Source organism: Mirounga leonina, unplaced genomic scaffold (assembly GCF_011800145.1).
Source record: "Mirounga leonina isolate KUSES-001 unplaced genomic scaffold, KU_Mleo_1.0 Mir_376, whole genome shotgun sequence".
NCBI classification, from domain to species: Eukaryota; Metazoa; Chordata; class Mammalia; order Carnivora; family Phocidae; genus Mirounga; species Mirounga leonina.
This window is the reverse complement of record NW_023270718.1, coordinates 3,144,930-3,171,919: the sequence shown is the minus strand read 5'-3', so window position 1 is coordinate 3,171,919 and position 26,990 is coordinate 3,144,930. Positions and strand designations below refer to the sequence as shown.

The following is a 26,990-nucleotide window of genomic DNA, read 5'->3' as shown; positions in this document are numbered from 1 at the left end:
TGGGAATGGGCGGGTCACAGGTGGAAAGCTGGGAGCCCCCCCACCCCCATTAGGTTAGGTTCCTGACAGGAACCTAATGGGAAGAGAAGGAGATTGTCAGGATACAAACGGAAAGACAAGGTGAGGAAACAAGTCAACGAGGAACGGAATTGGGAATTGGGTATCAAAAGGGAGGGAGAATCTATCCAAGAACTGAAATGGCTCCAAGAGGGAGCTGGGGGGGTGGGGAGGCAGCCGGTGATAGGAAGGAATGGTTGAGAAGATATCCCTACTACTGGGCAGCACTGGGAGAAAGAGAACTCAAAAAGGAGCTAGAAGGCAAGACAAAGGAGGGAGAACAAATACAAGAAAGGAAAGAGTGGAGGTTGAGGGCTGAATCAAAATGGTGGGGGGGGGGTCAGGTGGAAAACTTAGAATTGAGAGAGACACAGGTGGGATGCAATTACCAGAAGACCAGGATTAAAGAGAACCACTCCAAGAAGGAACAGCAATAGTAAAGCTCAAATGGGTCAAAAAGATAGGTGGGCAAGTGGACAGCTCCAAAAGGAGCAGAGCTGGGAGACAAAACGTTAGAGCGGATGCGGCAGAGCTGAACAAATGAAAGAGCAAGTGCAAAAAGGATTTGGGGCAGGTCTATGAGATGCAGCGAAATGGGAAGGAAAGGGGGCGATGGGTCGGAGAAGTTATCAAAGATTTAGCGTGGTAAAGGGCAAGTCTAAGAAGGGCCAAAATGGAGAGGAGAGGACTTAGAGAAAGATGAGGCTGGAAGCAGGTCTCAAGCAGAGAAGAAGTGAAGGGGAAACAGGTCAAAGAAAGGGGGAGCAAATGAATGAGACAGCTCAACAGTGCCAATGAGGAGGTGGAGAGGAGAGGAAACCTCAAGGAGAACACTGGGCAGCACTGAGGCTGCGGACAGGCTGAGTTAGAGAGGTCAGAGAAGTGAATGGCAGAAATGAGAGCTGCAGGGTCATAGAGGGGGGAGGAGGCTGCTTCAGGGAAGGCAGAGTCGAAAAGCAAGCAGGTTAGGGGGCACAGCAAGATCTGAGATTGGGCAAAGGGCAGATCGGGTAGGTAGAAAGGTCTGGAAGAGAAAAAAAGGGTCTGAATGGCAAACGGGAGCAAGATCTGAAAAGGAGAGGAGGTGAGCATGGTGCATCCCAGTCCGAGAAGGGGCAGGGGACTGAACTGAGAGGCATGGAAGGGTCGGAGAGCTTGGAGGCATCCCGGGGGTGCAGCAGGTTCCGCGAGTGGGCAGTAGGGCCCAAGAGGGAGATGGAATTAAGTCCAAGGAGAAGACCTAGGGGCAGCAGTGCCAAGATGAACAAGGTCTCGGATGGATCGCCAAAGAGGTGGAACCGCGGGTCCTAGAGGGACAGTTCCCGGCGGTGCAACAGAGGACGGATAACAGTAGATGGGTCAAAGAAGGGAACAGATCTGGAGGGTGGTGAGACTGGATCGAAGAGGGGGCAGGCAGGCGGGTCACGAATCTCAAAGTGAAGGTCCAGAATTAAGGGATACACAAGGGTTACTGAGGAGGTGGGTCCCAAGAGCACTGCAGAGTCCATGAGGGGCGAAGGGCATTACTGAGGGGCGGAAGAGGGACGGGGGAGGCGCAGAATTGGGAGCAGAGTGGCTTAAGTGAGGAGGGGGTGGCCGAAGCAGACACCGAGTCGATCCCAAATGGGTCGGAAGGTAGGGGCAGACGCGGGGACAGCAGGGCTGGGGCGAGCAGGGACAGGTCCGAAGGGCGGGCGGGCCCCGCGGGCCGGGCCGCAGCGCGAAGCAGCGGGGCCGGCGGGGCCCGGGGGGCTGGGGGGCCGGGGGGCCGCTCCCTCCCCTCCCCCTCCGGCTCCTCCATTGTTCGCGGGCTCCGGGCCCCGCCGTCCCCGCCTCCCCTTGGACCCCGCAGCGGGGCGGCGCCCGGCCTCGCCGCCGGGGCCCGCGAGCTCGCGCACTCACCAGCTGGGCGCCCTCAGCGCGGCTCCGGCCTCCAGGATCCCAGCAGCGGCGACGGCGGCCCCGGCGCCATGTTCTGCTGTTCCTCGTCCAGCGGCGGCTGAGGCGGCGGCGGCGGCGGCGGCGGCGGCTCCGGCGGCGGGGGGCCGGGCGGACCCTCCCTCGCGGGCTCCCTCCTCCGCCTCCTCCACCTCCTCCTCCCGCCGCGCCGCGGCTCTCCCTCGGGGCGGGGGGGCGGGGAGGGGAAGGGGGGAGGGGCGGGAACCAGGGGGAGGGCGGACCAGCCTCGCTCGCTCGCTCCCTCCCTCCTTCGCAATGGCGGCGGCGGCGCCTCCTTCCTGCAGCCGCCGCTCCCGCGCGCGCACGCTCCTCGCTACTGCGCGTGCGTGGCGTGCGAACCGTTGCAGGAGGATAACGGCCCCTGGGCGCGCGCCGCAAGGGGATAACCGGCGCCGGGCAGGAGACGAAGCGAGGGCGTCTACGCGCCTAAGGGGCTCAGTGCCACTACCGCGGCCTCTGGCTGGGAACGGGCGCGGAGGCCATAATGTGCGTGCGCCTCAAAGAAATGCCGCTACTGCGGTGGCTGCGGCGCGAGACAGTACCAGGCAGCCTGCGACCGGGCACAAGGAATGGGTGGGCAAGTGCGCGTGCGCGGGAGGGACTGCCTGGCGCGAGGCGGAGGGAGTGGCCCGCGGGAGTAGCGCGCGCCCTTGCGCGCGCCAGAAGCAGCCGATCCCCTCCTGGCGGGGGCTCGTGGAGAAAGCGGGAGGGGAGAGGCACAGCCCGGCTTTGGGGGCGGGGGCGAAGGGCGCGATCCCGCTCGCGCGGGACCTGACCAGCCAATGGGACGCAAGGGGAGGTGGGTTTGCCGCGCGAGCCTCAGCCCCTGGGATAACGGAGGAGGTGAGATGGAGCGACGTAGCGTGGGGCGGTGGGGAGGTGCTGAGGAGAAGGGAGAACACCCAGCGAGGGAGTTGATTGGGGAGCACGAGGAGGCGTGGCCCGTCTCAGCCCATTCCAAGCCTGGCAATTTGTCGTTCCGGAAGAAGGGGCAGGGCTAGGGAGCGCGTGCTCTTTCCCTCGGCAAGTGAAGAAAATCTGCAGGCAGCGCGCACGTTGATACGACTTGCTCTGGGTTCTGTGATCGCTCGAAATCCGGGAGAGGGACAAGGGTCTGCTCCTGCGTGCAGGCCTGACCTCCAAGTCAGCATTGTGCAAATGACTGCAAATCAAATGTCAGTTCCGGCCCGTGCAGTGTAAACAGTAGTGATGGGAAGGGGCACCGCCATAACCTTTAAGTTCTTCTGAACTGAGGAGGGGTTCCTCTGGGACCCCTCCGGAAGTACGCATGGTGGAAGATGAGCGCTCTGGGCACCGAGTCAATATTTACGGAATGCATGAAGGGCTGTTGCCTATTATATTTTGCGTTTATTTCCTTACAAAGTGGATTAATAATTGTACCTCCCTCATAGGGTTGCTGATTAGTTTGGCTTGATTAGTTTGGCTTACAGAACTTAGACTTTTAAGACAACAAAAAACAGTCACAGGCATCTAAAAATCAAGATTATATGCCCCATATATATATATGGGGTTCAAACTCACACCCCGGAGATCAAGAGTCACATGCTCCAGTGACTAAGCCATCCAGGTGCCCCTCATGACCTCAAGTTTTAAAATATCCATTAAATAAAGGTTTTTTGGTTACTGATCAGAGTCCTTTCCCTTGACTTTTTTAACTTAGCGGTTTTTAGGCATATAATCTTGATTTTTAGATGCCTGTGACTGTTTTTTGTTGTCTTAAAAGTCTAAGTTCTGTAAGCCAAACTAATCAAGTGCATGGCCCAGGTTTTCTTTACGCTGTCACCGCAAACCTTGGTTTATAAATGATTTTGAGATCACTTAAGGGAACAGCAGATTCCCCACAAATCAATATCTTTATAACTCCAATGCAATGTTCAGGTGGTTCGATTCTTGGAAAGACTGTGAACTGACAGCACCCACAATAAAGAACACTGGCTTCACTCTGGACCTAAATGTCCCTCTCCCTGTCTTTTGGAGCCTGTCAACTCTACCTTGTCCTTTGAGTCTCAGCTTAACATCACTTCCTCAGAGTGGCCTCCCAGATTTGGTCGGTCTGACTCCTTATTTGATGAAAACAGTACTTTATGCTAGATGACATTCTAAAACACTTTAACTCACTTAATCCTCAACATCTTATTTGTATGTTATAGTTGTTATGGTTCTACTAAACTAAAACACACGGAGCTTACACAGCTAGTCAGTGGCAGATTTGAAATTAAACCCGACAGTGGGGGTCTGATGACTACAAACTTACTACTTCTTCATAGCACTCCACCAGGGCCTGAAGTTCTGTATTGGTATCCCCATTTTATGTGTGAGCCCTCTGAAGGCAGGGATTCTGTCTGGCCATTTCTTCAGTCTGGTAAATGGCCCACAATAAATACTCCTTAATGAATAAATGAATGAATCCTATACTAAACAATGGGGATGGCTGAAAAGACAGAGTCCTTGTCTAATGACTAACTCCTACCCCTCTTTCTGACACTAGTTCATATGACCCCTCATCCAGAAGGCCCTCCTAACCCACAGGCTTGCTCAGGCACTCCCTCTACACTCCCAGAGCCCCTTGGGGTCCTCCATCCAATCCCTGACCGCTCTGGGTTTTCCCTGTCTGGTGATGGGTCTTTCTCACCGGACTGTGAACCCCGTGAGGGCAGGGCTGGGACTGTCTCAGCCAATGTTGATGTATCCAACACAGGTCAAGGCACGAGGCAGGGGCTCATGCAGTGTTTCCTTGACTGAATGATCGGAACTTTCAAGGGGCAAGCCTTCCCAGCTCTGCAATTCTTTCCAGTGCGCTGGAGGGCCGGTGTTAGCTGAGCAAGCCTACCACAGGAAGCAGGCTTCCCTGGGGGCAGCCGCCCCCGCAAACCCGGCTAGCCTCCACTCCAGGATAAATAAACAGCCGAGTAAACAATTAGCTGACAGAAGTGCCGACTGCTGGCCTGGGCCTCTGTCAAGATTTACCAAGCATCACCCCGAAAGGCCCCAAGGACTGGATGTCACACCAGCCAGAGAGGCAGGGTAGCTACGAGGCGGGATCCGGGGTGCTGGACCCTGATTGGAGAGAGGCACAGCCAGAAAAATTCACAAAAGAGTTTTGCAAAGAGGGTGAATGTGCTGGAGCAAATTCTCTCTACATTCCTCAGAGCCTGAAAGAAGCAGACAGGGTGGAGACCAGGTCTGCGCTCGTCCAAAAGTCAGTGAGCTCACAGCGCCTCCTATAAACCGAACTGGGGAAGCAGCGTCTCGCTGATGCCGCGGGGGATGTCAGAGAGCGCTGAACTCTTCCGCCATTGGTCGGAAGGGCAGCCAATCGCGAGGAAGGAACGGGAGGCGGGGATGCTCGGATTCACTGCTGGATCCCGTGGCCCCGACCAGTGGCTGACAGGTAGTGGGCACGCACTAAATAGCTGATGGAAGGATGGATGATGAACTTCTCAATTTCTATAGAATTTGAAAATGGAAAGATGACATGGATACCGAGAAGTGTACAGCTCGATGAATAATTAACAAAGAAACACACCGCCTGTAACCTGCACCCAGATAAACAGAATGTGACCCACCTCTCAGAAGCCCATCCCCCGGACCCCGTCCAGTCACTCCCTTCCCCCCACGACAAAAATCTATCCTGATTTCTATGGCTGTAGATTAATTTTGCCCGTTTTTACACTTTATATAAATGAAATTATACCAAAAATGGCCTCTTTTATTTTTTTTTAAAGATTTTATTTATTTGACAGAGAGAGACACAGCGAGAGAGGGAACACAAGCAGGGGGAGTGGGGGAGGGAGAAGCAGGCTCCCCGCGGAGCAGGGAGTCCGACGCGGGGCTCGATCCCAGGACCCTGGGATCATGACCTGAGCCAAAGGCAGACGCTTAACGACTGAGCCACCCAGGCGCCCCAAAATATGGCCTATTTTAATCAACATTGTTAGATTCATCGACGTTACTGGATGTAGCTATAGCTCGTTCATTCTCAATGCTGTGTAGTATTCCACTGTGTGAATGAAATACAGTATATTTATCCATTCTATTGTCGGTGAACATCTGGGTAATTTCCATTTGGGGGCTATTATGAATAGTGCTGCTCTGACAATCTAGAATATGTCTTTTGATAGGGTGCCTGGGTGGCACAGTTATGGTTAAGCGTCTGACTCTTGGTTTGGGCTCATGTCATAATCTCAGGGTCATGATTTCATGAGATCGAGCCCCCAGTCCACTCCTCGCTCAGTGTGGAGTCTGCATGAGATTCTCTCTCCTTCTCTTTTTGCCATTCCCGCTCGTGTTCACTCTCTCTCTCGAATAAATAAATAAATATTTAAATAAATATGTCTTTTGGGGCGCCTGGGTGGCTCAGTCATTGAGCATCTGTCTTCGGCTGGGGTCATGATCCCAGGGTCCTGGGATCGAGCCCTGCATGGGGCTCCCCACTCTGCGGGAGGTCTGCTTCTCCCTCTCCCACTCCCCCTGCTCGTGTTCCCTCTCTCGCTGTGTCTCTCTCTGTCAAATAAATAAATGGAATCTTTATAAATAAATAAATAAATAAATAAATAAATAAATAAATAAATAAATAAATAAGTCTTTTGGTAAACATATGTATTTGTTTCTGCTAGCTACGTACCTGAGTGAAATGGCTGGTTACCGAGTGTGCGTGTGTTCACCTTCCCCAAAGTGGATGTACCAATTTCCATCACAGGAGTTATGTGTAAGAATTTCAACTGCTTCACCTTTTCCATCTTTTTAATTTAATTTTGGCCATCCTAATGGTTGTGTAGTTGTATCCTTTGTAGTCTTAATTTGTCTTTCCCCAATGATTCCTGAGGTTGAGCATCTTTCCATGGCTATATAAGCCATCTGAACAGCATCTTTTGTGAAGTGTTGTCCAAGTCTTTTGCCCATTTCCCCACTGTTATAGATTATCTTCTTTATTTATTTTAAATTATGCAATACTGCATGAATTTCTTGTCCTTGCAAGAAATTAAAATACTCTAGATAAAATTCAGTCTCCATGGAGTATTCAACCCCATCCCACTTACCTCTTCAGAAATGTGTTTTCTTCCAGACCTCTCTATATACTCACATGAATGCAGCATAGTATAGTGGCCCGAGGCATTGACTCTGGAGCCAGAATGCCTGGACTAGAATCTCACCTCCACCATTTACAATAGCTGTGTGACCTTGGGCAAGTTACTCAACTTCTCTGCACCTCAATTTCCTCATCTTTAAAATGGGGCTGAGGGCGCCTGGGTGGCTCAGATGGTTAAGCGTCTGCCTTCAGCTCAGGTCATGATCCCAGGATCCTGGGATCGAGTCCCGCATCGGGCTTCCTGCTCCTTGGGGAGCCTTCTTCTCCCTCTGCCTCTCTCTCTGTCTCTCATGAATAAATAAATAAAAATCTTTAAAAAAATAAAATAAAATGGGGTTGATAATATTAATACCTAACTCACAGGCTTGTTTTGAGGTTTCAATAAGCGAATTGCTTAGAAAAATGCCTGGAACATGGTAAATGCTGTACTGGTGATAGCTACATCTGAGTTGTGAAGATTTTTTTTTTAAATATAAATCTTGTAACATTTTCATTGTGGTATAATGTAAATAACATAGGGCTGCCTGGGTGGCTCAGTCGGTTAAGTGTCTGCCTTCAGCTCAGGTCATGATCCCAGGGTCCTGGGATCGAGTCCGACATCAGGCTCCTTGCTCAGTGGGGAGCCTACTTCTCCCTCTGCCTGCCGCTCCCCACTGCTTGTATGCGTGTTCTCTCTCTGACAAATAAATAAATGAAATCTTTAAAAAGGATAAGTGAAATCATACATTTGTTCCTTCATGTCTGGTTTATTTCACCTAGCACCATGTTTTCAAGTTTCATCCATGTTGCAGCATGGATTTGAATTTAATTCCTTTTTAAGATTGAATCATGTTCCATTGTATATATGACATCTTGCTTATCCATTCATCTGTTAAGAAACATTTTGGGGTTTTGGCTATTGTGAATTATGCTCTAGGAACGTTGGTGTACATGTATTTGAATCCCTGTTTTCAGTCATTTGGAATATATACTTAAGCATAAAATTGCTGTATCATGTGGTAATTCTACATTTAACTTTTCTGTGGAACCACCAAACTGTTTTCCACAGTGGATGTACCATTTTCCATTCCCACCAGAAATGTTCAAGGGTTCCAGTTTTCCCATATCCTTGCCAACACTTGTTACTGCTTTTTGTGCTTGGTTTCTTTTGTTTTTGATGATAGCCATCCTAAACGTTGGGAAGTGGTATCTCAATGTGGCTTTCATTTGCATTTCCCTGAAGACTAGTGATGTTGAGCACATTTTCCTATCCTTATTTGCTGTTTGTATATCTTCTCTGGAGAGATGTCTATTCGAATCCTTTGCCCATTTTTAAATTGAGATTTGTTGTTGTTGGGCGGCAGGAGTTCTTCATATATTCTGGATATCAATCTCTTATCAGATATATGCTTTGCAAATATTTTCTTCCATTCTATGGGTTGTCTTTGCACTCTCTTGATAGTGTCCTTTGATGCACAAAAGTTTTTAATTTTAAAATATTTTATTTATTTATTTGATAGAGAGAGACACAGCGAGAGAGGGAACTCAAGCAGGGGGTTTCGGAGAGGGAGAAGCAGGCTTCCCGCTGAGCAGGGAGACCGATGCGGGGCTCGATCCCAGGACCCTGGGATCATGACCTGAGCCGAAGGCAGACACTTAACAGAGCCATCCAGGCGTCCCCAAAAGGTTTTAATTTTGATGCACAGTTTTTTTTTTCTTGTGTTGCTTATGTGTTTGTTATCAGGTGGATCACATAATTTTTAAAAGGAAAAATGTGGTAGACATTACCTTAGCCAAATGATCAAACTCACCAAGAATGAGACAAACCAGCATCACACACCCCTCATGGGATACTCTGAGAAGAACATAGAATCTTTCTGTGATATTCCTGCCCCAAATGTCAAACCTGGATCTAATCATGAGGAAATACCAGACAAAACCACATGAAGGGACATTTTGTTATGTAACTGATGTGGACTCTTCAAAAATGTCAGTGTCTTGAAATACTGACAAAGCAAGGGGACTGTTCCGGATTAAAGAAAGCTAAGGGAACATGATAATTAAATGCCACCTGTGATCCTGGATTGGATTCTGGAACAGAAAAAAATAAAATAAAATAAAAAATAAAAACCCTAGAGGTGCCTGGATGGCTCAGTCGGTTAAGCATCCAACTCTTGATCTCAGCTCAGGTCTTGATCTCAAGGTCATGAGTTCAAGCCCCACATTGGGCTCCATGCTGGAGGTGGAGCCTCCTAAAAGAAAGAAGGAAAGGAAGAAAGGAGGAAAGAAAGAAAGGAAGAAAGAAAGAAAGAAAGAGAGAGAAAGAAAGAAAGAGAAAGAAAGAAAGAAAGAAAGAAAGAAAGAAAGAAAGAAAGAAAGAATCTATAAGGTATATTACTGGGATGATCAGGGGTATTTTAATATGGATCTATATTAGATAATAGTGTGGTATTAAGGTCAAATTCCCTGAATGTGATAATTGTGTTGTTATGGAAGAGGTTAAGAAGGAGAAGTCCTCGTTTTTAAGAAGAACATGTTGAAGCATGAAGCCTTTTGGAATGAAGGGGCACAACGTCTGCAACTAATTTTTTTTTTTAAGATTTTATTTATTTATTTGACAGAGAGAGACACAGCGAGAGAGGGAATACAAGCAGGGGGAGTGGGAGAGGGAGAAGCAGGCTTCCCGCGGAGCAGGGAGCTGGATGCGGGGCTCGATCCCAGGACCCTGGGATCATGACCTGAGCCCAGACGCTTAACGACTGAGCCACCCAGGCGCTCCTGTCTGCAACTAATTTAAAACGGTTACAATACGAGCGCCTGGCTGGCTTGGTCAGTACAGCATGCAACTCTTAATCTCAGGATCGTGAGTTTGAGCCCCATGTTGGGTGTAGAGATTTCTTAAAAATAAAATCTTTTATTAAAAATGTTTCCAGGGCGGGGCGCCTGGGTGGCTCAGTCATTAAGCATCTGCCTTTGGCTCAGGTCATGATCCCAGGGTCCTGGGATGGAGCCCCGCATCAGGCTCCCTGCTCCGCATCGGGCTCCCTGCTCTGCAGGAGGCCTGCTTCTCCCTCTCCCACTCCCCCTGCTTGTGTTCCCTCTCTCGCTGTGTGTCTCTCTGTCAAATAAATAAAATCTTTTTTTTTTAAGATTTTATTTATTTATTTGAGAGAGAGAATGAGAGACAGAGAGCACGAGAGGGAAGAGGGTCAGAGGAGAAGCAGACCCCCCGCTGAGCAGGGAGCCCGATGTGGGACTCGATCCCAGGACTCCAGGATCATGACCTGAGCTGAAGGCAGTCGCTTAACCAGTTGAGCCACCCAGGCGCCCCATAAATAAAATCTTAAAAAAAAAAAAAAAGTTTCCAGGGCATGTGGGTGGCTCAGTTGGTGAAGTAGCTGCCTTTGGCTCAGGTCATGATATCAGGTTCCTGGGGTATAGCTTGCATGGGGTTCCCTGCTCAGTGGGGAGTCTGCTTCTCCCTCTCCCTCTGCCCTTCCTCCCTGCTTGTGCTCTCTTTCTCAAACAAATAAATAAAACCTTTTTTTAAAGATTTTATTTATTTATTTGCCAGAGAGAGAGAGAGCAGGAGACTATATCCCCTGCAACATTAATCATCGGTTGGTTAATTTCCACTCACCTTCTGATCTCAGCTCAAATGCCACTCCCTCTAGGGAAGCTGTCCCTAACATTTCAGCTAGGTCAGGTGCCTCTGCTATAAGCTGTTGTGGCAGCCAGGACTCTAAGATGAACTGCAACAATCCTCACCAGATATTCATGTTCCTTCCTGTATAGGATAGGGCTGATCTGTGTACCAACAAGATATGGCAGAAATGAAAGGGTGTGACATCTGAGGCAAGCAAGGTCATAGATGATATTGCTGCTTTGGCCTTGCCCTTTCTTGGATCATTCACTCTGGGGGAAAAATAGCTGCCACATGAGGACACTCATGTGTCCTTGTGGAGAGGTCCGCCTGGTGAGGAACTGAGTCTTCCCATCAAGAGCCAGCATTACGGGTGCCTGGCAGCTCAGTCGGTTAAGCATCTGCCTTTGGCTCAGGTCATAATCCCAGGGTCCTGGGATCGAGCCCCACATTGGCTCCCTGCTCAGTGGGCAGCCTGGTTTTCCCTTTCTCTCTGCAGCTCCCCTTGCTTGTACGTGCTCTCTCTCTCTCTCTGTCAAATAAATAAATAAAATCTTAAAAAAAAAAAAAAGAGGGTGCCTGGGTGGCTCAGTTGGTTAAGCAACTGCCTTCGGCTCAGGTCATGATCCTGAAGTCCTGGGATCGAGTCCCACGTTGGGCTCCCTGCTCAGCGGGGGGTCTGCTTCTCCCTCTGACCCTCTTCCCTCTCGTGCTCTCTGTCTCTCATTCTCTCTCTCTCAAATAAATAAAATCTTGAAAAAAAAAAAAAAAGAGCCAGCATTAATCACCAACCCTAGGAGTGAGCCATCTGGGAGGAAGATCCTCAGCCCTAATCAAGTGTTCAAATGACTAAATTCCCAGCTGATGTCTTTTTTTTTTTTTTTTAAGATTTTATTTACTTATTTGAGAGAGAGAACACCAACATGAGCAGGGGAAAAGGTAGGGAGAGAGGCAGAGGGACAAGCAGATTTCCTGCTGAGCAGGGAGCCCAGCGTGGGGCTGGATCCCAGGACCCTGAGATCATGACCTGAGCTGAAGGCAGACACTTAACTGACTGAGCCACCATGGCACCCCTAGCCCCGAGCTGATGCTTGACTACAACCTCATGAGAGACTCCAAGCCAGAACCATCCAGCTAAACTGCTCCCAAATTCCTGACCCACAGAAACTGTGAGATAAGAAATATTTACTGTTTGCTAAGTAATTTTTAAATTTATTTGCATAATGTCCTTTATGTCTATTTCCCCTGCTAGACCATGGATGTTGACAGTTTGGGGACAGTGTCTGTTTTTTTGATACCTGTTCATTCATTCATTCAGCAAATGTTTGCTGAACACCAGACTTGTGCCAGGCTCTAAGCTGAGCACTGGAAATCAGGGTTGGAACTAAGGTGAGGCAAGCGAGGTGTTCAGAGAACAAATTTCAAAGAAATGCTCACTTTCAGGCTCATGCAAGAGCTGGGTAAGCACCTAAGAGTGAGTGCCTTTTTAAAATTTTATACCCTGGTGACCTTGTTTACCTTATCTCGGTCCCAACCCTATTAGAGCAGTTCACAAAACAGAAATGATCCCTAACCTTTTTTTGCCCTTGCAATAATTCCATAGCTATGTATTAGTTCTTCTGCTAATACTATACTTTAATTTACATTGTTCTATGATATGCTTTGTTTTGATTAGGGTTAATTCTTTCCTCGGTATCAATAGTAATACTTCATTGAGTGCTTACAAAGTTTTACCATGTTCTAGATGATGTAGATACGTTAATAGACAGGGTCCCTGCCCTCAACCACCTAATGGGAGATACAGACAACACACACACACACCCCAAATAAAATCATTAAAAATTGTAATAAAGGGGTGCCTGGGTGGCTCAGTCGGTTGAGCGGCTGCCTTCGGCTCAGGTCATGATCTTGGGGTCCTGGGACTGAGCCCCGCGTCGGGCTCTCTTCTCCGCGGGAAGCCTGCTTCTCCCTCTCCCCCTCCCCCTGCTTATGTTCCCTCTCTCGCTGTGTCTCTCTCTGTCTAATAAATAAATATCTTTTTAAAAAAAGAGCATTCATGATATTAACTACTATTTATTGGGCATTTACTATATGTCAAACATAGTGATAAGTTCTTTGGAAGCTTACCGAAGCTTTATTCATTTATTTTTAAAAAGATTTTATTTATTTTGACAGAAAAAGAGAGAGACAGCGAGAGAGGGAACACAAGCAGGGGGAGTGGGAGAGGGAGAAGCAGGCTTCCTGCCAAGCAGGGAGCCTGATGCGGGGCTCGATCCCAGGACCCTGGGATCATGACCTGAGCCGAAGGCAGCCGCTAACGACTGAGCCACCCAGGCGCCCCCTTACCGAAGCTTTAAAACAACCCTACCGAAGTGACCCCTTGATCAATCCTGTTTACAGATGAAGAAATAGAATTAAGAGGTTAAGTTGTTGTCCCAAAGTCCCCCAGCTAGGAAATGCAATGTCAGGATTTGTACACATTTCTTTTTTTTTTTTTTTTTTAAGATTTTATTTATTTATTTGAGACAGAGAGCATGAGAGGGAGGAGGGTCAGAGGGAGAAGCAGACTCCCTGCTGAGCGGGGAGCCCGATGCGGGGCTCGATCCGGGGACTCCAGGATCATGACCTGAGCCGAAGGCGGTCGCTTAACCAACTGAGCCACCCAGGCGCCCCTGTACACATTTCTGACTCTCAAAATCATTCTCTTAAACCACTGTCCATCTCCCACAGGGAGACACTCAGCATATTTTGAACAAAGCACTAGGTGAGCGCGGAGTTACATTTCGAGCTTCCACAGCCCAGTTTCTTACTTAAAACTACTATTTCCAGCATGCCCTTCTCGCCTTGGGAAGATGGGGTGGACTCAGGGCTACCAGAACTACATTTCCAAGAATGCAACTCCCCGTCGCTGGCTGTTACGCATGTCGTGAATTGTAGTCCTCGGAAGAGACTTTCGCCCGCAACTCCCGGCATGCATTCAGGGTCAGTACCGTGTGGTGGGAAAAAGGACAGTCGCGCGGCATGTTGGGAAGCGGGACCGGCCCTTTTCCCAGGCTTGCAGCCGGCCTCACCAAACGCATTCTTAATACTACAGTTCCCAGTGGGCTGTGCGCGAGAGGGCGGGCGAGTTCTTCTGCCGGAAGTCCTCTCTAGCCCTGGGTCCCCTAACGGCTGCGCGAGCCGGAGCTGCCCAAGAGCCGCGGGACCGGGGCCGCTGGGGTCCGGACGGGGGTCACCATGGTAACGGGGGCGCGCCCACGTCGGGGCCGGGGGGAGGGTGGGTCCACGTGCAGGTACTCGAGGCTCGATCGGGTGCTGACAAGCCTCCCCTGCCGCGGTACTATGGTTTGGGCCAGGCGCGGGCTCTCAGGATTGTGACCGGCCGGAGGCCCGGGAAGGGGGCAGCTGGGCGGTGATTCCGGGCGCGGGAGTGCACCGGGGCTCTGGAAGCCAGGGGGCATTAGAGACCGGGGGCCAAGGGGAGGGGGCTGTGCGGGAGGGAGACGTTGGAGATGACTGAGGGGTGGAGGGTTGAAATGGGGAGGCAACTCGAAAGCGGGGTCTCGGAGGTGGGGGGCAGGAATTGGAAGTGGGGGAGGGGGCGTCCCAAGGGAAAGACGCGTCTCAAGAGAAGGGCTCTTGGGAGCGTGGCAGGATTGTTGGAGAATGGGAGACACTGGGATTGGAGAGAAGGGGGTCTTCAGAAGCCGGAAGCTGACATTGAAGGCAGAGAGGGGTTGTTGAAACGGGCTGGGTACTGCTGATGAGAGAGAGAATCTCAAGGGGAAGAGACTGGGCGCTGGAGAGGGGAAGTAGGCTACTGTAGGGAATGGGGCTTTAGAGTCAGGGGAAGTGTGTTGCAGAGCGGGAGAAGGCTTGGAGGTAGGGAGTGGATGTTTGAAACGGAGCGGTGGAACAGGTCTTTCCAAGAAGAGGCGTCTTGGGTAGGGAGCAGACATGGAAGTGTGAGAGTTGGAGATGGAGCTTTTGGAGCAAGGACTGGGCTTTGGATTTGGCTGCCCTCCCCTAGGGTGGGTCTTTGGACTGTAAGCAAGGATTCTTTGAGAAGGGAGCTGGAAAAAGAGATGAATGGTGGTGGGTGTCAGAACAAGGAGGGAGTCTCCCCCACAAACAGGGTCCTTGAAGGCAACATGTGACCTTTGGAACGGGGGAGAAGATTGGCCTCAGAGGAGTGATGTCCTAAGTAAAAGGCCTCCTGAGGCCTGGGAGAGGGGATTGAAACCCAGAAATTGGAAGTCAAAAGGGAACTATTTGAGGGGAGGGGGCTTGGAGACAGGGAAGGTTGGGAGGTGTCCAGAGGGAACATCAGAGGGGTGAGGATGCAGGAGGGAAGGCACCTCTCAGGGTAGATTCCCAGAGGTGGAGAGATTCTAACTGGGAGAAGAAACACAAAGAGGTGTTATAAGGGAATTTGGGGGTAAGAGGCAGGGCTCTCCCTCAACCCTTTTGGCTCTCCTTACGGTATGACCCATGTATCTCTGGCTGTGCCCCCAGGTTGTGGCTGCCTGGTGGGGTTCCCCCCTCCCCATCCCCCTGCCAGGCCCATGCTCTTTCCCTTCCTACCCAGGACCCCTGGCCTGCTGGGAAGTGGTTTTCCCTGGCTCAGCAGAATGGGTTCTTGGAAGGAGAGTGTAATATCCTGTTCTTGTCCTGCTTGATTGGTCGGGGGAGGGAGGATAAAATATCAGAGAATGAGGCTTAGGAAAGAGAGTGGACTCCCAGGAATGGGTATGGGCTCCCAGAGGGTAAAGCGTTCCAGAGCAAAGCCTTTGGACTCCCAGCTATGCTTTGTGGCTGTGAGCCTTGCTTTCTTCATCTATAAAATGGGTCTACACCTGTCTGTCTCAAACAGAACTGGGTCCAAAGGCAGGCCTCCTACCTGGGTGAACTTGGGCCTTGGTTTTCTTTTTCTTTTTTTAATTTATTTTTATTTTTTAAAAAGGTTTTATTTATTTATTATTTATTTGAGAGAGAGAGAGAGAGCAGGAGCTGGGGGAGGGGCAGAGAGAGAGGGGGAAGCAGACTGCCTGCTGAGTAGGGAGCCCCATGTGGGGCTCGATCCCAGGACCCCACCAGGATCATGACCTGAGCCAAAGGCAGATGCTTAACCGACTGAGCCACCCAGGCACCCCGGGCCTTGGTTTTCTTAAAGCTAAGTGATGGTGAATTATAGTACCACTAAGAACTAATACTTGCAAGTCACTGTGCTACACCCCTTACGTTTATTAACCCGTGTGACTGTCTTATGAGGGAGGTGCTCTCCTTACGTACATTATACGTAAGAAGAAACTGAGGCCCAGAGAGACTAAGTGACTTGCCTGTGGAAATACAGCCAAGAGTGCCAGGATCCATTCAGGCTCTAGAGTCTCTGTGCTTAGCCACTTGGACAAATGCATCTCCGTCATCATAGCCCATTATATTGAGCACTCAGTATGTAATAGGCACTGTGCTAAGCACTTCTAGCATTAACTCGTTCCGTTTTCATAGTAGCCCTAGGAAGGTTGACCTGGCTTTTCAGAATCATAAAAACAAATTTCCTAGCTCTCACTGCTGATAATCACAGCTGACACAGCGCGTGATCTGAGCCAGGCACTGTTCCGGATACTTTTCATATCTTGTTTTCATCTTGTCACACTTTTATGAGGCCCAATTTTCCAGGTGGGTAAACTGAGCACCACGCAGTTACATCACTTGAGAAGAGGCAGATGCTTTGGGAAGCCATTTAGCAGTGGCTGAAAAAAGTTAGATGTAGCGTTACCGTATGACCCAACGATTCCCCTCCTAGGTATATAGCCAGGACAAATGGAAACATACGTCCATGTAGAAGCTTGTATGTGAATGTTCATAGCAGTCTAATTCACAATTACCAAAAAGTGGAAATGACCCAAACGTTCTAATAAACAAAACAAGGTATATCTATCCAGTGGAATGTAATTCTGCCATAAAAAGAAAGGAAGCAGAGACACAAGCTACAACGTGGGTGAACTTTGAAAACATTGCTGAATGAAAGAAGCCAAATACAAAAAGGCCACGTATTGTATGATTCTATTTATAGGAAATGTCCAGAACAGGCATATCTGTAGAGAAAGAAACATTCCTTGTTGCCAGGGGCTGGGGTGGGAGAGTGGCTGCTAACGGGTGGGGATTTCTTTTTGGGGTGATGAAAACATTCTGGAATTAGTAGTGATTTTTCCACAATTGTATGAGTATACAAAAAACCACTGAACTGTACACATCTTCAATGGGTGAATTTTTAAGAATTGGTAAGTAAAAAGAAATAGGGGGATCTCCAGGATTCAGACCAAAGAAGTCTGAAACTCAAACAGTTTTTTTTAAGTTTTTATTTATTTATTTAAGTAATCTCCGCACCCAACGTGGGGCTTGAACTCACGACCCCGAGATCGAGACTCGAACGCTCCTCCAACTGAGCCAGCCAGGCGCCCCTGCAACTCAAACATTTATTGAGTGCCTGCTGTGTGCCAAGCTACTGAATTAAGTTTATAAACATTTGACCTGCAAGACACCCTGCCAAGATTGATCTAAGGAAACTTATTTTGCCGGTGGGGAAACTGAAGCTGAGGGGGGGCGGATCCTTTGTCCAAGGTCAAGCAGACAAGGGGTAGTGGAGCCTGGGCCTCAGGGCCCTGGAGCTGACAGGGGAGTTGACCTGTGGAAGCAGTCCTTCCCCTGGGGTGTTGGGACGTGGCCAAGCAGGCCTGACCAGGCTCCGAGGAGAAGTCCAGAGCGGGAAGGGCATGGGCCCTACCTACCCAGTGGGCATGGGCGGGGCTGCTGCATGGGACTACCAGCTCTGGCCAGCTCTCCCGGCTGCTCTCACTTCCTCTTCCTCCTCCTGCCCCCAGATCCGCTTCATTCTCATCCAGAACCGGGCTGGCAAGACGCGCCTGGCCAAGTGGTACATGCAGTTCGATGACGATGAGAAACAGAAGTTGATCGAGGAGGTGCACGCCGTGGTCACTGTCCGAGATGCCAAACACACCAACTTTGTGGAGGTGATGCTCCCCCCATGCCTCTCACACTCGCTTTTTTTCCTTTGACCCTCCTTGCCAGCCGCTTGCCCAAGCTCTAACTGCAGTAACCCCTCGGAACCTCTTTCCTTCCTACGTTCATTCCCTCGACATGCTTTTAGCTTGCTGTCTTCCTTCCTTTTTTTTTTTTTCCAAGATTTTATTTATTTATTTGACAGAGAGAGACACAGCAAGAGAGGGAACACAAGCAGGGGGAGTGGGAGAGGGAGAAGCAGGCTTCCCGCTGAGCAGAGAGCCCAATGTGGGGCTCGATCCCAGGACCCTGGGATCATGACCTGAGCTGAAGGCAGACGCTTAATGACCGAGCCGCCCAGGCGCCCCTGTCTTCCTTCCTTTTTGGGGAACTTTTCATTATGAAAATTTTCTTTTCTTTTTTTTTTTTTTTTAAGATTTTATTTGTTTGAGATAGAGTGTGAGTGAGAGAGCACAAGCAGGGGGAGTGGCAAAGGGAGAGGGAGAAGCAGGCTCCGCAGGGCGCCGTATGCAGGGCTCGATACCAGGACCCTGGGATCATGACCTGAGCTGAAGGGAGATGCTTAACCGACTGAGCCACCCAGGCGCCCCTCGTTGTAATAATTTTCTTCTTCTTTTTTTGGTAAGCTTTTATTTTTAAGTAATCTGCTCCCAATGTGGGGCTCGAACTCACAACCCTGAGATCAAGAGTCGCACGCTCTATCGCCTGAGCCAGCCAGGCACTCCTCTTTGGTCTCCTTAAATCGAGAAGGCTCTGTCTTTAATTCCCATGGTATCAGCCGGGCTAGTTGTCCTGTAAATTCAACACATATTTATCAGGGGGTCTGCTGTATGGCAGGTACTGTTCTAGGTGTGGGAATAGAACAGACCCGAGTCCCTGCCCTGGGAGAGCTGATGCTCTGGTCGGAGGGAGACTGAGAGTAAAGACAGCATCTAGCGGGTGGTGAGGTGCCAGGGAGAAAAAGCAGGCCACTGTGGGAGATGGAGGTGCTGGGGTACGTTCACTGGGGGTTGGAATGCAGGTATCAATGATTTATGTAGGAGGTCTGGAAAAGGTAACAGTGGAACCAAGGCCTGAAGCAGTTGAAAGAGTGTTAGAAGAGGATATCTGAGAGCGTGCACCCCAGGCCCAGGGAATAGCAAGTGCAAAGGCCTTGAGGTGAGAACATACTGGGGCATTCCTGGAATAGCAAGAAGGCCAGCATGGGGGCACCTGGGTGGCTCAGTTGTTAAGCGTCTGCCTTCGGCTCAGGTCATGGTCCCAGGGTCCTGGAATCGAGCCCCGCATCGGGCTCCCTGCTCCGCGAGAAGCCTGCTTCTCCCTCTCCCACTCCCTCTGCTTGTGTTCCCTCTCTCACCGTGTCTCTCTCTGTCAAATAAATAAATAAAATCTTAAAAAAAAAAAAAAAAAAAAGGCCAGCATGGCTGAGGAGCTGCAAGCCAGGGAGGAGGGAGGGGGCCGATGCGGTCAAAGAGACAACAGGGACGGATGGCTCAGGGCCTCCTGGGCCGTGGGGTGGACTTCAGCTCTTATGAGTGAGTTGGCAGCCTCAGGAGGGTTTTCAGCAGAGGGAGGGATGTGGGCCAACTTAGGAAAGAGCAGGTTGAGGTATCTGTGCACACTCCAGGGGAGAATCCGGGAGGGAGTGATGAGTCAGAGTGTAGAGAGAGAGCAGGAAGGTTCCGCACACAGAGGGCAGGGAAGGCTGCGGCACTTACCAGGGGAGGGACCATTGACAGAGGGGAATAAAGGAGAGACGAGAAGCCATATCTAGAGGTGGGAGGTGAGGAGGTAGGGGAAAATCAGGAGATTGGGGAGTCCCGGCAACCTAGAGAAAAGGGTTTCCAGGAGGAGGACGGGATGGGGGGCCTTGCAGGGAGCGGGGTTGGGGGGTGAGAGCAGGCAGAGCAGGTGCAGGACAGAATGAGGGGGTGGATGCCCGCTCCCTTGGGGTGTCCCGCTGCCAGCGCCGTGTGGCCTCCTACCCCGAGTGCCAAGGGACTGGGAGCGGGTCAGCGAGGCAGGCTGGTCAGGTGAGAATGTCACACAGGGGCCTGACACCCAGATCTTAGGTGCCTCCCAATCCCAGGCCATTCATTCATTCATTTGTTCACCCGTGCATTTATTTACCACCCATTCCCAGTGCGCCTCCATTCAGTGGGGACCGAGATGGCCCCGTGAGCAACATAGACCTGTCCCCAGATCACGACAACCCCAAGAGGGTAGGGCTGGGATGGAGCAGCGGGGCGGGAGGAGGGCACCTGGCTCAGCCTGAGGGTCAGGGAGGCCTTCCTGGAGGAGGGAATGCTGTGGGGAACAAGAGAGAACTGGTCCCTCCCCCAACAAACTGGGGATGATCAGGGGGAGGAGACATGAAATAATGTCTCTCTTATGAGATTGAGGTCAGGGAAGGCTTCCTGGAGGAGGACTTGTGAGAGCAAAACCAAAGGATGAGTGGCCAGTGAGAAAGGCCCAGGCCACCCGAACTTTCTTCCTCTCGTCTGTTCATTAATACATATTCCTTAGTACCTATATTACGCTTCTGTATTGCTGTGCTAACAAATTACTACAAACATAGTGGCTCAAAACAACACAGATTTGTTGTCTTAAATAGTTCTGGAGGTCAGGTGTCCAAAATGGGTCAGCAGGGCTGGGTTCCCTCTGCAGGCTCTGGGGAGAGTCTGTTTCCTTGCCTTCACCTGCTTCTTGAGATCTCTCTCTCCGAGCCACACTCTCCTGTCTTCCTCTTTCCCTTATAGGGACCCTTGTGATTACTCTGGGCCCATCTGGATAATCCAGGATCCCCCCATCTCAAGATCCTTGGCTTAACCACACCTGCACAGTCCCCTTTGCCATGTTAGGTCACCTGTTCAGAGAGTCCAGGGATTAGGGTGTGGACCCCTTCCTGTTCAAGGCCCTGCTGGGGACACAGTGGTGACAGCCCCATCTCACAGTCCAGTGAGACCGACTGGTCCCCGGACAGTGACGGCTGGGGACGGGGCCCAATGGCGGGGGCAGTACAGACAGGTGACCTGCCCCAGCCTGTAGGAAGAGACTTACCTGAGAGTCTATAGCTGAAGAAGCCATGAAAGTCTGGGGCGGGTCCCTGAGAAGCCTGCAAATTTACAACCAAGGTGTTGGCACGAGCCGGGAGGGTGATAGCAGGAGAGGGAGAATTTCGAGTAAAAAAAAGAGTGCTGCTCAGCGTCAGATCCTGCCAGGGCCACACCAGCTGTGATAGTGGTGGAATCTTCGGATGTTTTCCTGGCCTCTAGGCCTGTCTTAAACCCTCTCCTCCAGAGCAGGGGCCTTCAAACATTTGATCGTGTGTCTGTATCATTTAAAAAAAAAAAGTAGGGGCTCCTGGTTGGGTCTGTCAGAGGAGCGTACAACTCTTGATCTCAGGGTCACGAGTTCGAGCCCTCTGTTGGGTGTGGAGCCTACCTAAGGAAAAAAAAAAGTAGAATTTGCACCCTGATACATGCTTATTAATCTGCAGATTATGTGCAGGAATTACTGCAGTAATGTTAGAAAACATAGTTGAGGGGCGCCTGGGTGGCTCAGTCGGTTAAGCGTCTGCCTTCGGCTCAGGTCATGATCCCAGGGTCCTGGGATCGAGCCCTGCATCGGGCTCCCTGCTCCGCGGGAGGTCTCCTTCTCCCTCTCCCACTCCCCCTGCTTGTGTTCCCTCTCTCGCTGTCTCTCTCTCTCTCTCTCTGTTAAATCAATCAATCAATAAATAAAAATCTCTAAAAAGAAATAGATTTCCTCCTTAAAAAAAAAATGAAAATTAAAAGAAAAGAAAAGAAAAGAAAACGTAGTCGAAGTACAGAAATTAACAGAAGATGGGGCGCCTGGGTGGCTCAGTTGGTTGAGTGACTGCCTTCGGCTCAGGTCATGATCCTGGAGTCCCGGGATCGAGTCCCGCGTCGGGCTCCCTGCTCGGCGAGGAGCCTGCTTCTCCCTCTAACCCTTCCCTCTCTCATGTACTCTCTCTCTCATTCTCTCTCTCTCAAATAAATAAATAAATCTTTAAAAAAAAAAAAAAGAAATTAACAGAAGAATGAGCTGGAAGAAAATCAGGGACTACTGTTGGCTTTTGCAGTTGCCACCAGGTGGCGACAAAGCACACGCGCACTCAGACCCAGCGCTGGGACTTTGCAGATTTGGGCCAAAGACATTGTGCTTAGCAAACCAGTCTGCCTGTTTGTATCTATGTCTGTCTCTTTATCTTCTTCCCCACGCATGTAAGATTAGAGTCTGCGTCCTTGGCCCATATGTATTTATTCCTGGGCTGTGTGTGTGCGTTAGTGCCTAAGTATTTCTATTGTATATCGCGGTTCGGCTCAAAGTCAGGCTGAGATTGTCTTGGTTCCGAGCAGTAACTGCACTGCCCAGCACAGAGCCTGCCTCACAGGTAGCGTTTGCGGAATGATGGTGTGAGTTAGTTCCAGGTTAAGGAATGCGACTTTGTCCAGAGACGACAAGCAGGGAGCCACGGAAAGGGGAGCGTGGATGTCGTGGAACACCCCAGCCTCCCTCTTGGCTCTGGGCTTTTCTCACAAGCTGTTCCCTTGGCCTGGAGCACTCCTGCTCCTCCTCCAGGTCTCAGCCCAGATGTCCCCTCCTCCAGGAAGCCCTCCTGGATCAGCTGCCCCCACTGGGGATGACTGAGGATGACTCTCTCCGCTGGACCGGGAGCCCCGGCAGGGGAGGGCCAGGCCTGTGTCAGTCACCACTGTGTCCCCAGCACAGGACCAGACAGAGCAGGGCCTCGGGGACCATGCGTGGGGTGAAGGACTGACTCTCTGGGCTCCGCTCTGCTCAGCCTGCTGGGTCCTGGCCCCCCACCCCCACCCCCCCGTTGCTGACAGCCTCTCTGCCCCGCAGTTCCGGAACTTCAAGATCATTTACCGACGCTACGCCGGCCTCTACTTCTGCATCTGCGTGGATGTCAACGACAACAACCTGGCCTACCTGGAGGCCATCCACAACTTCGTGGAGGTGCGCAGGCGGGCGGGCTGCAGCCCCAGGGGCCCTGGAGTGCCCAGAACCACGCCTCATCTCCCCGCGGGGTGCACAAACCCTCTCCCCACCTCCCCGCAGCAGCGGACAGGCGGCCTCCCTCTGCCCATCTCTGCCGGCGCAGTTCCTCTTTGTTCCTCTGCCTCTGTCCGGTCTGTCTTTTCTGTTGCTATCTGATCGTCCTTGTTCTTATTTCTGCCTTTAACTATCTTCGTCACTGGGTCTCTTCCCTCCCCCTCCCCCCTCCCTCCCCCCCTTCAGTCCTCTTGGTCTGTCTTTCCGATGGTGACCTTGGCCCCCCTCCCTGAGTATCTCCCCCTGCCCGGCTCTCACCATCTCTGCCTTCTCCCACAGGTCTTAAATGAGTATTTCCACAACGTCTGTGAACTGGACCTAGTGTTCAATTTCTACAAGGTGGGCTCCTGGGGAAGAGGAGGGGGTGGGGAGGGGGGCTGCCCAGCGCCTCTGCTGATGGCTGGTGCCTGGCTCTCAGGGCCCCCAGCTTCCAAGGTTTAGACCAACACCCGTTGCAGGGGGAGGGCGGGGAGTGGGGAGTGCCCTTCCCTCACCAGAGTCCTGCCCTCCCTTCGCTCAGGTTTACACGGTCGTGGACGAGATGTTCCTGGCCGGCGAGATCCGAGAGACCAGCCAGACGAAGGTACTGAAGCAGCTGCTGATGCTCCAGTCCCTGGAGTGAGGGCGGCCAGCCCTTCCGCCCCGGCCTCTTGTTCCCTGCTCGCCCCCTCTCCGGCTGGGGCCGCCCGGCGCCCTCCCTCCCCGGTCCAGGAGGAAGGCCCCAGCTGGGCCTGGGCCACCAGGGAGGAGACTTCGGGCGGAGGCCACTCGCGTGTACCAAGTAACCATGCCATTGTCATGTGATGCTGTGAGTGCGTGTGTGGAACCCCCAATAAACCTGTGGCCCCGCCTGGCCCGTGTCTTTTGAGCCCTTGCCGGTCAGCCCTAGGGACCGTGGGCACTCGGGACTCCCTGCCATCGGTGCATCAGTCAGCCGGTCAACAAACCCTACTTGGCCTGAGCGAGGCAGGCCACCTGGGTGCGTTCGCACCTGCTTCTGCCCCCAGAGGGCCCCTGAGCCTGGACTTCTGGCCAACACCTAACAGCACCAAGCGTTCCCAAGTATTAGCTCCCCGAATCCTCACAAGATCCCAGGGAAGGGACCGTTAGTATCCCCGCTTTCCAGGTGAGATCACTGAGCCTTGGGAAGATTAAAAGACTTGCCTAAGGTCACGTAGCTAGCATGGCGAAGCCAGGTTTGTTCTAAGCCCGGGTAGATGGCTCCAGAATCTTTGTTTTTAACCCCCAGATTGGACGGCTGTCCTTTTGCCTCAGTGCTTCATCTTGAAAATGGGTTGATAATAGTTTTGATCTCACAGGGTGTGCTTGAGGATTAAGTTAATGCTGGGAACGTTTAGGAGGTGCCTGGCATTAGTCAGCACGCATTCACTCTGCAGACATTAAGCGCCTGCTGTGTGCAGGGCCCGGTCAGAGACACGGGACGCCTACAGAAGTGGACAGCGAGCACCAGATTTGCTGATCATTATTTTAGATGGGGGAAGCAGGCTTGCGGAGGTGAGTGCCTTTATAGATACAGCCATTACAGCAGCGTGTTCTTTTCTTACTGTTGCTGCAACTGGTTATAGCTTCAACCAGTAGGGATTGGCGACTGACCACCTGCGGGGGGCCGAGGTGGGGGCCAGGGCGAGGCCCGGATCCGCAGCGGGTGAGGGGATGGGAGCGGGTCGGGGGAATGTGCTGAGGTTATCAGGACATGGCGAGTGTCTGAGTTTCCGGGAGCCGCTGTGACACGTGACCACAAAGCGGGTGGCATGAAACGAGAAATCGAGCCCCTTGCTGTCCTGGGGGCCAGAAGTCTGAAATCAAGGTGCCAGCACTCTAGGGGAGGATCCTTCCTTGCCTCTTCCCTCCTGACATGCCGTGGGTGGGGGCCGCAGCCCCCCAGTACCTCCGTCTTCCCAGGCTCTTTGCCCTGGGCTTGTTCCACCTCCTTTCCTTTCTCTTATAATAGGCACACTTGTCATTGGGTTTAGGGTCCACCAGCATAATCTACAGGATCTCATCTCAAGGTCCTTTAACGTAATTACATCCGCAAAGAGCCTTTTTCCAAATAGGGTCATGTTCACAGGCTCCAGGACGTAGACGTGTTTTGGGAGGGCGCCACCCTCAATCACTAGAATGAGTCCGAGATACCGCGGGTCATCCAGGAAAGGCGATCAGGAGGCCTTTGAACACTCAGACCTGAAGCTCAGAGAGGGAAGGATGCAGGGAGCTTCCGTTTACTGTGTATTTGACAAATGTTTCTTGGGCATCTGCTATGTGCCAGTCACTGTTTAGCCCTGGGGTGGGGGGGTACCACAGTGAGCAGGACAGGTCTCCCAAGGGTGATGGGGCAATGCATAATTAAGCAAGTCAATAGCCGGTATGTCACAAAGTCAAGTGTGATGTGGAGGCAAGTAAAACAGTGAGAGAGAAGCCTGGCAGATGGCTCTGCTGTTCTAGACGACGGTCAGGGAAGCCTCACTGGAGGAGGTAACACTGAGCGGAGGGTGAAAGAAGTGAGGGAATGAATGAACCATGGGAGATTTTAGGGGGAAGCTGTTCCAAGCAGAGGGAATAGCAGGTGCAAAGGCCCTGAGGCAGAACATGCAAGCAGGCCAGCATGGCAGGAACAGAGTGGGCAAAAGGGAGAGTGGAGATGATGTGTTCAGAAAATAGAGGGATTGTGGGAGGTGGGGGAGGGGGAGAGCAGATGGCAGCGAGCCTGACAAGCTGTGGTGGGGACACTGGGTTTATTCTGGGTGAGACGAGAGCCACAGAAAGGAGTTTTTATTGGAGGGCTTTGGGGGAGGGCGGTAACAGCTTTACTGAGATAAAACTCACATCCCATACAAATTACCCACTTAAAATGTACAATTCAGCAGTTTTCAGTATATTCACAGGCTTGTGTTACTGTCACCACTACCAATTTTAGAATATTTTCATCACCCCAAAAAGAAACCAGTACCCTTAGCTATCACCCTTCAATCCCTCCATCACCTTTACCTAGCTCTCAGAAATCTACTAACCCGCTGGTCTTTCTGTCTCTGTGAATTTGCCTGTTCTGGACAGTCCACAGAAACAGAGTCATACCATAAATGCAGCACTGGAATGTCCTGAGCCAAGGAGAGATGACAGAGCTGCTAAATCTGATTTTAAGAAGTCAAGGGCGGGAGCCAAGAAGCCAAGGAGGTGACTCAGAGAGTCTAGGCGAGAGAGGACGCTGGCATGGGCCAAGGTGGGGGCAAGGCAACGGAAGGAAGGAAGCATGAGCGGCTTCTGGGCACGTTTAGAAGGTGGAATCAGGATTTGCTGACAATCTGATGCAGGCTGGGAGAGAACCCAAGGAACGCTGCCAATATTAAGCCTGAGCATCCGGGACCACCGAATCTCCTTTTCCAGGAGCGCAAAGACAGTGGAAAGAACACATCAGGTTTGCGCTCTTGGGTCTCCACTGAGGCGGCCGTGGTTACGTGGGTCTGGAGCTCAGGAGAGAGGTCCGGGCCGGGGATGGACATTTGAACATCACCCGAACACTGACCGTATTGTATTTATTGCCAGGAGGTCTCTGAGGTCACCAAGGGGGTAGGCGCGAAGAGAGAGAAGAGATTTGCAGACTGAGGGCGGGGGCGGAAGAGGAGAAATGGAAGCCTAACAGAGAAGGAACAGCCATTGAGAAAGAAGGAAAACCATCCAGTGCAGTGTAATTGAATCAAGGGGAAAAGGGGGCTCAGGAGGAGAGTGCTGTTCAGATCACTACACCTTCGTTTTTTCCATGCAAGCGGAGGCAGCATGGAGAATGGCTCATCGATATGTCATCCTTGCTCAGGGGCCACGCTAATCTCTGGATCGTTCCATTTCTAGTATGTATGCTGCCAAAGCGAGCCCGGGGATGGCTCAGTGAGAAGAAGTACCTAATGCCGGCAAGCCCTCAGAGCGCCCGAGCTCAGAGCTTTGCTGGTGGGAAGGCGAAATGGTACGGCTTTTCTGGAAAACACTTAGCCAGGTTCTTAAGTTAAACATTACACTTGCCTTATGGCTCAGCAATCCCACTCCTCCTTGTTTACCCAAGAGAAAGAACATTTATGGACGAAATCT

General features: G+C 51.3%; 2 protein-coding genes and 1 pseudogene across 3 annotated transcripts in view; 1 reads left to right on the top strand and 2 right to left on the bottom strand.

The window, feature by feature from the left end:
* The window catches only part of ARHGAP35 (Rho GTPase activating protein 35), a 126,377-nt gene extending 124,296 nt beyond the window's left edge, over positions 1–2,081 (bottom strand). Inside the window, exon 1 of the mRNA XM_034986840.1 lies at positions 1,960–2,081. The gene's annotated coding sequence lies outside the window, so the exon portion shown is untranslated. The remainder of the gene's footprint in view (positions 1–1,959) is intronic.
* Positions 2,082–13,846: 11,765 nt separating this feature from the next.
* AP2S1 (adaptor related protein complex 2 subunit sigma 1) lies at positions 13,847–23,746 on the top strand. Of its 2 annotated transcripts, XM_034986838.1 has the most exons (5): positions 13,847–13,988; positions 17,633–17,782; positions 22,683–22,796; positions 23,172–23,231; positions 23,413–23,746. In XM_034986838.1, the coding sequence occupies exons 1-5, from the start codon at positions 13,986–13,988 to the stop codon at positions 23,512–23,514; spliced, it is 429 nt and encodes a 142-aa protein (XP_034842729.1). In that variant the 5' UTR covers positions 13,847–13,985; the 3' UTR covers positions 23,515–23,746. The 2 variants fall into 2 exon arrangements, with proteins under 2 accessions (XP_034842729.1, XP_034842730.1); XM_034986839.1 differs by lacking the exon at positions 22,683–22,796 and having other exon boundaries at positions 13,867–13,988.
* Positions 23,747–26,680: 2,934 nt separating this feature from the next.
* On the bottom strand, positions 26,681–26,776 carry LOC117998394 (annotated as a pseudogene).
* Between the last annotated feature and the right edge of the window lie 214 nt (positions 26,777–26,990).